This window comes from Aphelocoma coerulescens, chromosome 1 (genome assembly GCF_041296385.1).
Source record: "Aphelocoma coerulescens isolate FSJ_1873_10779 chromosome 1, UR_Acoe_1.0, whole genome shotgun sequence".
Lineage (NCBI taxonomy): Eukaryota > Metazoa > Chordata > Aves > Passeriformes > Corvidae > Aphelocoma > Aphelocoma coerulescens.
Genome location: NC_091013.1, coordinates 64,075,214 through 64,090,748, shown reverse-complemented (window position 1 = coordinate 64,090,748; position 15,535 = coordinate 64,075,214). Strand labels below are relative to the sequence as shown.

Below are 15,535 nucleotides of genomic sequence, written 5' to 3'. Positions count from 1 at the left end.
GCCCTATGAAGTGAAGCATGTGGTTGCAATGTTAAGCAGCTGAGAGCCTGGGTCAGCCACTTCTTTTTCCCCCCCTTCTGCTAAATCTCTTTATGAGAATTGTTTTTGAATATTTATGTTTGGAATAATTATTTGGAAGAAGCCACAGTTGCATCTGCTCCTGCTGAAGTGACAGTTTGTGCTACTGTCTCCTAGAGACCTTAAATTCCCACTCTGAAAGAAAGACCTTGTTTTTTAAAACTAAAGCTTGATTTCCATGCTGATTCAAAATGGGTGTAATTTCAAAGAGCAATGGGAGTTATTACTGGTTTAAGGACCCATGTAAGAAAACAGATGAACAGAACCAGTGGCTGTTGCAGTGACAGCAGCTTTGGGAGGACCCAGAGGTGGCTGCTATGAAGAAATCAGCTCTGCATGGGTAATGCCTCAGCCTTCATGTCATGTTTGAAAAGAACAGAAATGCCACATTTGTGTGAGATACTGTTGAGGGTCACCACTTCCCATTCACCTGCCAGAGCTGGAAGCATCAGGAAGATGCATTTCAGAGGTGCCTAACAACAGGGAGCCACAATTGTGTTCCTCAGGTAAAAAGACACCATCTTTGTTTGTAAGCACATGAGAAAAACCTGAAGTTGTTGTCTGAAAGACACTGCATAACTTGTTGGGGTTTTTTCCCCCCACCATATAAACCACTGCAGGCAATTCATAAGGATGGGAAATCACATGCATGTGTTTTATTTGAAAATTAGGTAATTATGCAATTAGAAACTAAATGCACTGTATGCAAGAGGGGTGGCAGGAGTTGAGGACGCATGCACAGAAAGTTTTCCCAGATTCTGATTTTTAATTCTATATGACAAATCAATATGTGATTTGTAATTGGCTGGACAACAATAACAACAAATTTACATTTCAGAAAGAAAACAAGTCCTCAAGCTCAATTAGTCCCGGACTCTTGAAGTCTTCTGGAGCATTTAAAATCTTCTTTTATGTGGAAAACACCCTTTCCTTTTGGACAGAAATATATCAATATTTCATCTCAATGTTTCTTTCTAGAAGAAAGCGATTTTAACAATGCCATCAAAGCCCTAAATAAAACACATTTCTATTGCTGTTGATTATTTGGGAAATGCAGTTCATCCAGAAAAGCCAACATGCACAGGGCATCCAACAAAATCCATTCTGCAACAGCAAAAGCAAAAAATAACTCCACAATTAGGTGTTTACATTAGAAGAGCATAGACAGAGATTTTACCCAAGTATTACTGTACCTTATTCTAACAAAATTTTCCAGCTCAAACATCATGGTAGCTCAATATATTTGTCCTGAAGACACACAGAAAGCAATCAATAAGTTTTCTTGAAATGTCTTTATTGCTTTTAATTGTTCCTTGGTAACAGCAAACTCAATGATTGTTTTTTGGTTATTTTCCCTTTCTTTTTTGTTAGTAACATATAATGTTCCTTAAAATTTCTTTTAAACACCCAATTTATCATATGCCTACCACAAAAGCCTTCTTTTTATTGACTATACTATGAATTACACACCTATTTAACATTTCAGAAGGAGGGGGCCCTACTCTTGAGCAGGAATATTCAAAGTCAGTGTAAATAAAGGTGTCTATGCCAGCACAAATCAAAGGCAAGCATACTAAAATCTAGGCTGGTAGACTTTTCACATCCAGGAAAACCTCTCTGACATTTTTTTTTACAAAACAGGGTTTCCTGATATGCCTCGAGTCAATATGCTGTGACACAGGCTGGCACTGCAGAATAGCAACAGCATACATTAAATCTGTGTTGGGAGCTGGTTACCAGAAACACTGCATAGTAATTATGGTGAAGATTCTCTGGGAAATAGATTCTGGTTTTTCAAATGAGATTCTGAAAAAAACACCTAACATTTCAGCAGAAACGCTTTAAAACTTGTCCAAATTGTACATGTCTCATCTTTTCCCATAAAAGCTTACAGAGCTTGTAATTTACTGAGTTACTGCTTGTTCTAATGACTATTTGAGGGAATGGCTTGGCATGAGTAAGAGATGAGTTTGTGTATTATTTCAGTTCAAAAGTTCACGCAATTTACACAAAGTAATGAAAAGCTTAACTTGAACTCTCAACAACTCCACTTTCCCCCACCTCAAGTTCTTAACACTGACATCATCAAGTCTTTAAAAAGCTGCCGCAGAGTTGGGGGGGGGAAGGGGGGAAGAGTCAAAAACCAAGTTCCCAGCTCACATCAAGGCTTCACTAATTAGAACCACGTGTCCCACATATGGAGGGGTAGTGTACGATGGCAAAGGGGCTGCTGCACTCCTGTTGTGAGAACTCTCCTCTCAAACGTGGCCTTGGACAGGGCAGGAGACCGTGATGGGGCCAGGGAGGGCATTGAGCAAACAGCAGGAAGCCAACCAGATGGCAAGGTCTGGCCATCTGTGACATCTGATGACCAGTCCTCAGTTTGGAAGAGGAGGGGCCAAAGAACAAAAATGAAAACAGAGCACATAACAACAAAATTTTTGTACAAGCAGCCCTCATCCTTGCTCCATGCTTTGAATGAGCAAGGACTGCACAATGTGCTCATGAAGTAATTTTTTCTCAACTGTGAAGACTTAGCTGGTCATGCCATGCTCACCCTGTCATCGCTTTAGTTGTCTAAAAAAGTCCCAGACGTTTCTAATACTGCTTTTTCAATTAAGAAATCTACATTTGTTCAGAAAAGTAGACACCTAATGAGGCCCTGCTTGCTGAGTTAAAAAAGCATGAGGCACTAAGAGAAGTCTATATTAGGGGAAGAAAAATAAGCAGCCCTTTTTTAAACCCTCCTCTCACCTCAAAACAAAAGGCTCAGAAACCGAAAACTGATTAAATAAAAAGCAAACACAATACAAAATCAGTCTCTCTTTTGCCTGAAGGTAGCAGATTTTTCAGGTGGCAGAATAAATTGTCTATTATAAAAGAAAAAGTGATATCTAAATACATTCCATGTAAGCACTCATTTGCAACATTGGAAACTCTCCAAGACTTCTCAGCACACGAAGCCTGTGTCTCCAGCTCACACACAAGTGCAATAAAATAAGACCAAGTTTTTAACTATTCATTTTTGGAGCTTGTTAGGTCACTGCTCCATTAAACATGAAGTAACCCAGACACCATCTCTCAGGGTAGCCTTTTTCCAAATTACAGGAATTTTTTCAAATTACAGCAAACCCCACAGTATTTATACTTCCAAACAAGCTACCAGCATCTTATATATAAAATTGTTTTCATGTAGAGGTACTTTCAGTAACTGTTTAAGAAGGATCCTAAACACTATTTGAGACAAAGGGTGAAAGCACAGGTCTAATTTTAAATAATTAACACAGAGTGTCACAAAATCATTTAGGTTGGCTGATCACCACCTCGTAGACCAAAGCACTGAGTGCCATATCCAGTTGTTTCTTGAACACTGTCAGGGATACTGACTCCACCACCTCTCTGAGCAGCCCATTCCAGTGTTTAATAACCCTTTCTGCTGCTAACACACAGAAGAGGTAAAGAACTCCAAATGTGAATGTAGACTTTTTTAAATGTCAGATTTATTTCCTTCTGGATACAGAAGAGCTGTTCTGCTCTGCAAATTAATGGACAAAAACAGGCCTTATTTTGACTTTCACATTGTATGTGCTTAAAAAAAAGATGGATTTCTGATGACAATCCCTACAAATTGAAACTCAAATAAGATTTTCTCTTCTCATATACTACCATTTTACAACTAACTCTAAAAACCTTGAGGTTTTACTGCTCCTACTACCCCTAGCTCTTCCTGCTATAGTACAGAAACTATTCTGCATACATATAAACCTATATTTATGTACAGACACCGAATCACAGAAATAAAAACACTGGGCAAATGTAAAAGTTGCCATTTGAGTTTATACTCCCCAGCAGGAACGCCAGTCAAGCAATGTTCTGCACACAAATGTAAAGGGGATTTTTCCATGGCCTTCAGGTCAGGTTCAGAAAGACTATCTTAAGCATGGCAGGAGAAAAGGGAAAACTGCCAACTCCACTGCAAGATCAAATCTAGAGATCCTTAAAAATCCACCTATTTTAATTGATTATTTTTATGCTAGCAACAAAAAATATACGTATCAAAGTTTTAAAGTAGCAAATTTATATTATTTTTTTTATACCAGGACTTTCCTTTACTACTTTAGGTTTAGTACAGATGATCCTCCCTAAGAGAGTATTTACAGACAAGGAAAAGAAGTTAAACATCAGGATATTTATTTTGTATACAAATATTTACAGAAAAATACTTACAAAAATTAAGTATTCAAATTTTAATTGACTTCACTTCAAAAAAGCTTAATGCTTTCACCTTATAAAAACATGTTGCCTTTACTGTGCTCAAATTTACTATTCAGATCTCTGGATTTTCTTATAAGAGCTTTCTTTTGTGCTTCATCAAAGCGATTGACTTTGAGATCCTGCTCTCGGTCAAATGGCCTTCTTTCCTGAGGTTTGGTCTTCTCTTCGGATGCTTTGCTCTTCAGCTTTTTCTGATGGATGTCCATGAGAGACTCTGACCTCTTTGACTCCTGGAAAAAATGAGAAGGAAGAGGAAGTAAAGTATTAAAGAATATCAACAACAGCACAGAAAATCCAAATGGAAAGATTGATGTTAGGAAGGCTAAAAACTCCAGAAAAAGAAGACAGCTTAGTAACTGGATATAGAATGATAAATTTAGCATACATGGAGTAGAAAGTGTGAGCAATCTTGTCCAGGCTAAATTACTAATAATTCACTGATATAGACAGCCATAATGTTGTAGGTAGCCACAATGTCATTGAATCCCTGCAGACAATACAGATAAATTATAAAAATAATGCAAAAGAAATATAAAAGTTGCTCTGCCACTATTGCCAGAATGAAGACATCATGTCAAAAGAAATACCTCAAAGTACAGGCTGAGTTTCTTACAAACATCCCCAAAGCACCTGTTTTTGGTGACTGCTAGGGGCAGGAACAAGCTAAACACCCTTTCAATCTTTCATGCACTATGGTGGCTTTTTTAATGTGTGCTCCTAACTTTGAATCATCTGTTGAAAGCCCACAGGGTGAAGTCACAGGTTTGAGCTGGAGCATGTGTTTTGCCAACTCAAGGACTTTAGCTGCATTTCTTAAAGAGCATGATCCAACCCAAACACAACATAAAACTTCTGCTGATTTCACACAAGAGCAGGATTAGCTTTCCATATGACCCCTCATTTACTCAGATACAGTGCATTTGTGTACCTAAACAAATTCTCTCATCAAAAAGTAAGAAAGTCGAGCAGCTCTGTTTTCTCATCATTTTCCTTCACTTCCTGTGCAAACACTTACTACATCACCCATGAAAATAATACTTTATGCATGAACTAAGAAAAGATTCTCACAGAAAACAGAAAATAGACAATACTTATTCATGACATAACTATGTCAGTGGTGACAAAATTGCACCAGAGAATGCATGTGGCATCAGCATTGAAAGAAGAAACTACTTTAAATATAAAATCTTATATTCTGGTGAAGTATCCTTGGTAAATGTCAGTGGAGAAAGAAATAGGAAATAAGAGGAAAAAACTTTAAAAGAAAAACACCCACAACAACCAGCTGAAAACCAGAAAAGAGCTGATTTAACAAAAAGAAAAAACAAACAACAAAACAACCCAAGAAACATGGTTCTTAAACTTTGAGACAACTCCATGAATCTTAGAAACAGCAAAGGCCTGAGTATGTTTTATTCTGGCAATGGAATGGTAGAGAGCAAAACCCACAGTTTTACATGAAAATTATTTTACTGTATGCACGGTGACAGTAGAAACAAACACTAAAGAAGAACCTTAAGACAGAATGCCAATAGCTTTGGATTTGCAAGTCTCCAAGTCAGGAGGGACATATGATTTAGTGAACTACAAATAAATTATCAGAAGTGCCAGATAAACATAACCCATGTAAAAATAAGCCAAAGCTGTGATTCTCAAGTTAATTGTCCTCTCAAGAGACAAGACTGCCTTCCATGAGAGTTCAGGCCATACATCAGGGAAGAACTGGAACGAATAGCTGTAAGCAGGCAGTGGTCTGCACACTCTGGGGGACAGGGCTGACAGACAGAAAAGTGAGAGGGAATTTGACATGGAATTCAGATTTCTAGTAATCAGCATCTGTCTGTGAACATTATCTGCTCCTGCAGAGATTGCGAAAAACTACATGTAATGAAGTTGCTATAATTAGTAGTTAATGTAATTAATGACATAGGGTAATTAATGCAGTGACCTGCTTAGCCCATCAAGCCTCTTTTAGGTTAATGCTTATGTCGGACTAGAAGTTAAACCTGTACTATTGTTTTGTTCTTGGGATGTCAGTAATTGGATGAAGCAAGCTAATATTTGCATTAAGGTCCCAGCAACCCTGTCCCGACAAAAGGATGATTTATGGAAAGCACCATCTAAAACTGAGACGACATACACAAACCCAAATTCTGTCACGTTGGAGAGGACCCAATCCTGCTCTTGTTGACGTTAATGCCAAGTGTTCTAATGTCTCAAAACAGCAGTAGGTTTGGGCACTAAAAGGGAAAACTGTAGTGGCATCACCATGGAAACCAGCAGCATTAGAAATGAGAACCAGAAGAAAAGAGTGAAGAACTAAAGGAAATGAGGAAGTATTTTGTGATTACACTTACATTGTACAAAGTCACCTGCTCAATAAGCCTCTTGTCTCTCCCAGATAATACCATTTCTTCATTATCCTTACTGCTTGATTTTTTTGCCTCTTCTCTTTCCTGATGAGTAGAAGAAAATCACATGCTATAGTAATCAGAATATCTGAAGCAAAAGCAAGCAAATCTATATCTACTTTAATTAAATCTGGAGGGTAAAGGCCATGATAGAGGCCATCAGATATTTTCTGCTCAGCTTGATAGAAGAAAAAACTGGACATGCTAATTGGAGAGTCAATGAGCTGATACAGAGTATCTGACTACTGCAAAAAGGGAGCAGAAAAAAATGCCTATCAATGATACTTAATGTTGTTATTTCATTGCCTTTATCTTTAAGCCTGAATTAGTAAATTTTGATAACAAAGAAAAATCTGGGAAAAAAAATTTCACTGAGCAGCCCATGGTATCTTTGTTTTCAGAGATCATCAGTAACACCTACGGCCTGCAGGTGTATATGAATGAATAAATAAATGCTCACCTTGGCTTTTCTCTCTCTGTCTGCTGGAGTATCTGTCCAAATAGATCTATCACCTGATTTGTCATCAGCTCGTCTCTTGAATGTTCTTGGGCCAAATCCAAAGCTTTTCAGCTCAGGTGGGAGCTCTGTCATCCATGATTCCCTGGTAACTTGTTTGGGTTCATCCTTTGCAAAAGAAGTAGGGGTGGAGGGAAGAGTGAAAAAAGCATAATCAAAAATTACTGTCTGAATCTCTTAGCTTCCAGCAGAAATCATATATTATTTTCATTGTGTTAACTTCTGCAAACACGTAGCATCCCGAGTAGAACTGCAACCGGGTTCACACAGAAACAGGCAAGGAGAAAGACAAATACACTCCAGCAACAAAATATTAGAAATCAAGAAATCCAACTTACACTGTCTGCTGTAGTAAGTTTTTCTTTCATTCTCTGAGCTCTGCGTTCAAATTCTTTAGCCACATCAGACTCCACTGGTCCTTTTGCAGGCATTGGCCCTATGAGATTGTCCTCCTCCTCACTACTATCTGTCAGCTTCCAAAAATAAAACATTTCTTTCAACCATAGTGTTAAGAACATCAAGAAACATTTCAGCTTTATAGAATTAGAATGACTTTGTCTAGAAGAGCATATAAACCTAATGCAATGCATCGCCCAGACAACAAAAACCTGGATTAAAACTCCAGATTAGACCTGCTCTAGCACTTGAACATGGATCCTTCATCTCCATTTTGCCAAAAGCCAGCATCTCTTGTCTGAGGCAAGACTGCTGGTAAAGGCAGTGGAAGCACACAAAGTGTGCTACTCTTACACTGCTCTGCACACAGCCACGCAGCCTCTGTGGCCGTGGGTAAATCTGGAACATACGAACATACAACTTCCATACTTGGGGCTTTACCATCGCTGGCAGCGTTTGGATGCATCTCCCTAATAAGGATCACATTTTCACACTGCAAGAACTGTCTCGAGCTCAGATTCTAAAAGGATGCCATAAAGATTAAAGTGCAAGGTAGGCTACCAGTGGCATGCATGGTACTAGGCCCCTGGGTGTACAGTATCTCCCACTCGAATCCCTTGGCTCTGTCATTCACCTCTTTGATCCCTCATGGATCCCTTCAGGAGGGATTTCTTCACTGAAAGGGGTGTCGAGCATTGGAACAAGCTGCCAGGGAGGTGGGGGAGCTGCCATTCCTGGAAGTGTTCAAGAAACGACTGGACATGGCCCTTAGTGCCATGGTCTAGTTGACAAGGTGGTGATGGGCCAAGGGTTGCACTCCACAATCCTGGAGGTCTTTTCCAACTTAATGATTCCATGATTCTGACATTGCATTCTAAGCAATTATTTGGAGAAGGGCTAAAACAATATGTTTGTAAGGGACTAGATGTCAATAAGAGTCTTCGTAGTTGCCAAGGGTTGTACAGAAAGCTCACTGGTGCCTCCCTCCAAGTTCAAACAGTACAGATGCAGAGGGAGACAAAACCCAACAGAAAATGGTGATGACACAGTGCCCCAGGAGCAAAGCTAAGGTGCCCAATATCTACAAAAGTGCAAAGATTTCGCTACAATCTGACTGTGCGTGATAAAGCAATGGGAGTAGGATGACAAGGATGTGTAGCCAGGAAGCACAAAGCATTACTTGAGAGTACACAAGGTGGTGAGTCATTAGATTCACTGATGCAAAGTGAAGAGTCAGCATGGAATAAGCTGCCTCTAAAGATGTACCTGAATACAAAATAATTAAGTAAATTTTTTAAAAAGCCAACAAGAAATTATTCATATTCAAAATTAAGAAAAACAGTATTATTAGGAAGAGGTAAAAAAAAAGATAATCATTAGGAAGAGAAAAAAGGTAAGTTCTGTAATACCTCTAAAAAAGCTGATGCTAGAAGATGTATTTATGAGAAGAGAGACTTTTTTTGTTTGCAAAATATAAAGGCAGACCAGTTTTGACATCTCTGCCTCAAGAGATTTGTCACTATGATAAATTGCTTAATCATTATTTGGAGTTATAAGACGATGAGTATCTCAGAAATGTCAGGTAATCTTTCTTCACGATGAATTACAACATCACTCACAGCAGTAGGCTGGAGAATTACATGCTTTGCAACCACTAACCAAAAAAGTGACGTTTCAAAGCAGCATTTGCATCCTTCCTTCCTGGAGTGTCTATCATCTCCCATAGTGTCTGGGAGTTAAATGTAAAAATGTAAGTATTTAAAAATAGACAGAATAACCATTAATTCTCCCAAGGAATTAATGTTCAGTTTATCCTAGCATGAGAGAGATTCAATTGCCTAAGCACTGCTATCCAGCACCATTTTTGGTGTCTTTGGGTCTCCTGCCTGGCTTAAAAGGTGCTGCTCAAGAAGGGCATGACCTTCTCTAAAGGTGCTACTCCCTACTGGACAGCCCCTCCCACAGGCAATTTGGAACCCCCAGAATGGTACTGGCAGGCCAAGTTTAGGGAGCTCAATCTTCCCCATAGCTGTATTTTATCACACATCTTGTTCCTGAATGTTCTTTAGTAGCACACGCATTATTTTTCAACCAGGGATTGCAGACTACAGAACTTCTACCTAGTTTTTACCTAACATGACCAGAAGAGTCAAAAAACATGAACCAGAAAGGTGTGCCAGTGTCACTGTCCTGCACCACCTCACTCCCAGATACAGGTATTATCCTGCAATTGCTAAGAATAATTTAGTGACACTGTAATGCCATTCTTTTGGATAAACTTATTTAAAGGTCGTAGCCACTAATAAATTAAGGAGGTGAAGATGTGTCTTCTGCTTGCAGCTTAGGATGCCAAGATAGCTTGTGTTCATTGAGTGCACCATCTATCTACCAGCCAAAAAGCACAACGAAGCAGACCAGTCTTTTTGGTTTCTTTTTTTTTTCTTAAGGCTTATTTATGCTCCAGTATTTGACTCCAGCAAAAATATGCCAGACACTTCCTGGTCCAAAATTAAACTGTCATCCTGAGAAGTATGTCTAGTAGTCTCTTTCAGGCTGCAACTTGTTTAACCATTTCAGATAGCTTGTACTAAAACAAAAGGCTTCTGTTTTCACAAACCTGGGGACGGGATTCTGACGAAACAGACGGTCCTATGAAACATCTGCTACTCCTGGTGTCCTCTGAAGGTTTCCTAAAGCCAGGTGGTAATGCAGGACCTATAATGGGCCTTGACAGCAGGGGAAAAAAAAAAAAAAAAAGTCCTGATTTTTCAGTTGAGGGGGAAAAAATGTAACAGATCAATATAAAAATAAAAACAGAACACTGATGAGAAGTGTGACTTTTCCTTCCTACCCATGCCAAGTGTGCCCCTGTGCATAAACACTGTAGAAATAACTAAGTAAGAGTGTCTCCATTTTCCAGGAGGACTTGTGCAGACAATTTTGATGCAAAATAACCAGGAAAGTCACAGGATGTAGTCAAGGGAATAAATTTTTTTCTTCCCTAGCTTCCTTCACCAGATTCAAGAGCAATGAAAGGTGATAAGACAAATATGCACTCCTACTTCTCAATCAACAAACCCAACTTTGTCCTTCTTGTCTTGCACCTCAGTTTCACCGTCCTTTGATAAGAAGAAACAGTGAACTGCTCCAGTTTTATTTTACCTTGGAGTGGGAAAGAGAGAAGGAAAGTTCTGTGATTTCAGGTAACTTCACTGATTTGTTTTTAAGCAGCAGCAGCTCTGCAAGCAATGCGACTCAGTTGTCTCCACAAACACAGGAAGGTGAGAATCTCTTTTACACAGGTGAAAAGAATACTACAAACTGTTGCTCAAAGAAACTGCTCTTGCTGTATTGAAAGTCTTTTGAATGTGGGTTCCTCTTAATAATCCACCATAATATTCTTTAAAGTTAGTGAAAGTTAATAAAAAACCCAAACAACTGTCACCTGAAGACATCCAAGTGACAGCATTCTCACAATATAACAGCAGACTTGGTTTATTATGACCTTCGGTTGTGAGCTTTAGGTTATCAAATGTAACAACACATGAATTGAATTTGCTAATTATGGCTCTTACTCAATCCCACATAATCTAATCAGCACAGCTCTGCTGTAGTGATATTATTGTCAGGGTTTAAAGAGGGGAAATAAAAGATAAAAATTCTTGCTGAAGAACCAACCACAGATATACAGACATGAGCAATAAATATGAGCTCAGGCTAGGATAAGGGCACTGGTGAGGTTTTAAACCCAGGCAAGAAGTCTGGGTTAATTTTGAAGTTCCACCCCCACCTAGCTGCTGCAGTTTTATTTTCCTTCCTTCCTTCCTTCCTTCCTTCCTTCCTTCCTGACTACTTTCTTGTTAAGACAATGTTTTAAATTCCTAATGTAATTTAAAGAGATTGAGTTTAAACTTACACAGCTACAGCCAAAAAAAAATCTTTTATTTTAGTACAGAAGTACCTTTATTCTGCATGGAGAGACAGATAAACCAAACTATAAAAAAAGCTCTCTACTAAAATATATACGAACATCTCTGTTGTGGGCTGTATCTGTGCAACTTGTGATAAAGAACCAATATCAAATGCTCTGTCTTGATTCTGTCACAGCTCAAAGGCTCTTTTAGGGAACAGAAAAGTAGTTCTCATATTCATCCTTCCCATGCTTTCCACTTCTTATGCTTTTTTTTTCTCCACATGAACAACCCCATCTCTTCAGTCTTTCCTCAGCAGTACACAGGGGACATGATCCTTGACAGTTTCCTGGATGTCCAAAGGGTCTCTGAACAGATGAACTGAATCTAAATACTAGTAATATATTAACTCTGATAATATACTTAATAATACATTAGCTACTAATAAATAACTGATAAACACATTTTACTGCTAGAGGCAACTTCAGTACCTGCACATGTTCAAAAATACCCCCCAAACTTTTGGACCAAGCTTTAATTTAAGAAATACTGCATTTCACATATGGCAAAGAACATTTTCCTGTTGTTGGACTCTGAAGTCCTTGCTAATGCACGTTTCAAGATGGGTATTTCAGCATTCTTCTGATGTATAACGTAAAAATTTTTTAAGATCACCTTCACTCTTTCCCTTGATGTGTGAATACTTCAGAAATATTTATGAGTGCTGCACTTCTGTCTAACATTGATAAACTGTAATATAATCTCCAAAGTTGAAGGAAATCTTTTCACATATCTATTTAATTCTGGAATGATTCAAACCATTTTCAACAAGCTGCAGATTGCCACATGAGCTGCCCCTAATCATGAACATGTTGCTTTGACAAGTCTGGAAAAGATGTGAGAGAATAAAAGCTTTTCTAAAGAACGAGCATGTCACACAGAACTAATAAACAGCCTGTCCATACACTGAAACAAACGACCTGCATTTGTTTCAATTATTCATGGCTCAGTTGGCAGCTGGCAATCTGCTCAAGGCTAAGGGCAATGCAGCAGGGAGACAGCAGCATCGTGTCTGTGCCCTGCACAGCTTACAAGCCTCCCAGACTCCCAGGTGTGTGGGGGCGGAAGGCAGACAAGGCTCTTCCCACACATCACACCGTTCCCACCTATTCAGGGAATCAGGCTGGGTGTGAAACAGCTCTCCTCAATCTGCTTTCTCAGTGCGTGCTAGGAGCAATTGTATGGTGAGGTAGGAAAAGAACGGAGTGGGTGCCAAGTGCCTTCTACTGCTTTAATCTATCACAGACACAGAGCAGACTCTTGCCTCAATGTCACAGAGCCACAGAATATTCTGAGTTGGAAGGGACCCAAAAGGATCATCAAGTCCAACTCTTGAGTGAATGGCCCCTTCCTCTTCCATTTTACCACAAGTATTCATATCAAAAATCAAGAAAGCAAGAAGGCTACCTCTGCTGATACCAGAAGTTACAAGCATTTATCTTTTTTATTAGAGAATACATTCTTTTTAATGACCTGCTACATTTTATAATTAAAGTAATACTTTGTGCATAAGGAACACAAGAAAAGGGCAAAAACATTAGTTGTTTGTGGGACCATCAAAGCACCAAATGATCCCACCGAGCATGATACCCATAACTACCGAAGAGTTTTTGATTAGAGCAAAGTGTAACCAAATGTACACAAGGAGGATACTTCCAAATAGCCTTAGTTACATAAATTCTTGTTTTCTTAGCTGCTGCCAAGCATCATAAAAATTTATGCAAACTAAAATCCAGAAATTTAACTTTGAAATTTTTTTTGAGATGGTATATTACACACACAGCTCAACAGTAAATTGAGTCACCTTCCTGGAACTGAAAACTCATCCTTGACAGGCAAGTATTGCTTTATTTTATCTACCAACTCCCTATAGCTGTGAGGAAGATAAAAGTGATCAAGGGACTCTTGGACTTCTCATCAAGAAGTATCCCCTTGGAAGCACCAATTCCACTATGGACTATAAATTCAAATTAAAGAAGGAAGTGCACAGATTGATGTAAAGATTAAAAGGCTCTGAGACACAGTTGAGTTCAGTATAGAAAATCCATATCATATTTTTTGGGGGAAGTATTTTATAATTGTAAGCAATCAAATGGAAAGCATCCTGATAGAGACCATATATAATGCTTATTTGTGTACACCTCACAGCCTCTTTTCTAGAAACCTACAGTGTTCAGGGTAGTTTTGTACCTGGAGACATGTAAACAATACTCCTTGATGCACTAGCAAATGACATGGTATGGCATCACACAAAAGGTAACTGCCCCAGTTCCTCACAGACCAGCATGAACTACAGAACTATGGGTCCTTGTACCTGTAATTTGTTTTTTCTCCACTGATCTGAGGCCTCTCGAAAGAAATGGAGAAAATTTGACATCCAAAATACATCTCAGGAAATTCACATTAGTTCTTTCACTCTCCTTCCAACCTGCTCTAGGAGGGCTGTGTGTTCTGTTTCAAGGGAATGCTGTTCTTGTTCTCAGAACATGGAGGAAGCATTAGCTCTAATCACCTGAAGTGCACAACTGAAGTGTTCTGTAATAGTGACACAAAATATTTAATCTAAAATAATTGTGTTTTAAGGAAAAGAATGTGAATAAAACTCCATTTTAATTACCTCTCTGGAGAATCATCCTGTTTTTTAAATCCAGGAGGAAGAGCTGGCCCAAAAAAGCCATCATCATCATCGTCTTCATTAATACTTTTTGGCTTTCTGCAAATACAGATTTCACTTAATAATTACCTTGACATGCATAGCAATTATCTACACTTTAAAAAGAAAAAAACACATAACATTATTTCATAGGGTCTTCTGTACTAAATATCCTGCCGTTACCAAGGAAACAGTGCAAAAGGATCCAAAATGATTTGAAGCAATTAAAAAATTGGGAGTCTAAGCTTCACTTCAAAAACGTTCTGACATTTAAAAAAAGAAAAAAAATTAAAAAACAACATTAAGAATGCTTTTGCTGTAGAAAGAAGTTTAGTATAATGTTGAAATACCATTTTCTAGTCACAAAGTAATTTAAAATTCAGCACACTTCTTTCTCCATTTTTATACACTGTCTGCATGTTGAGTAGTATTTTTCCTGCTCAGTTCTAATTAGCTGAAAAACTATTGACTAAGAAAACAAGAAGAAAGTGAATAATAATTACTCTAGCACTCATTAAGATGGCATACTGGCCTTCAAGTCTCTTACACAAGGCTTAGAGCAAACACATACAAATTCTTAACACAGCAATTGTGAGTAACGAACCCAACAAATGAGAGTATCCGCAGACTCCTGTTACTTGCTAAACAGTTCAGGTTTTTTCATTAGAGTTGACTTAATTGAATGCATAAATTCCTGTCCATAAACAGTTTTTATGACCTCTCAAAGCGAGCTTGTATACAAAAACCAGGGTAAAACTCAAGCACCAAATACTCATGTACATGATAAGTGGTGTCTGTCCTAAGCGTAAACATGCAAAATTGCAGAACTAAAATCAAACATATAAATGCAAAGATCTGATTGCCCCAAATAACCTAATTCCACCCTAGGGGTGTCAAACAGGTCAGCTGAACATTCTTGGCCATGAAGAATATGCAGAACACATAATCAAAAGCTTTACACAGGAACAGAGTTTACCTTTTTTTCTACAACACTGTCCCTTTCTCATAAATTAGACACATAACATTTGCAATACAATGTAAATATACAAATAACCCAAGAACACACTCACTTGGGTGCTGGATCTCCTTCTGTCTCCTCTTCAGAATCTCTGTTTGTGTCTCTGGGTAGAGGAAGAGATTCTGAGTCGTCATCACTGTCAGGAGTTTCTGAGCTACAGCTGCTTCTGTAGCCTGGAGGCAGTGCTGGTCCTGCAACTGAACATCCAGAGTTATT

The 15,535-nt window shown here is 38.5% G+C and overlaps 1 protein-coding gene across 1 annotated transcript in view; it reads right to left on the bottom strand.

Annotated features, from left to right (window-relative positions):
- Positions 1-706: 706 nt before the first annotated feature.
- The window catches only part of GPALPP1 (GPALPP motifs containing 1), a 20,425-nt gene continuing 5,596 nt past the window's right edge, over positions 707-15,535 (bottom strand). Inside the window, exons 2-8 of the mRNA XM_069010270.1 lie at positions 15,372-15,516; positions 14,266-14,361; positions 10,295-10,403; positions 7,620-7,754; positions 7,225-7,389; positions 6,711-6,809; positions 707-4,583 (exon numbers count right to left, since the gene is read on the bottom strand). Coding sequence (XP_068866371.1) covers positions 4,365-4,583; positions 6,711-6,809; positions 7,225-7,389; positions 7,620-7,754; positions 10,295-10,403; positions 14,266-14,361; positions 15,372-15,516 — 968 coding nt within the window. The 3' untranslated portion in view covers positions 707-4,364. The remainder of the gene's footprint in view (positions 4,584-6,710; positions 6,810-7,224; positions 7,390-7,619; positions 7,755-10,294; positions 10,404-14,265; positions 14,362-15,371; positions 15,517-15,535) is intronic.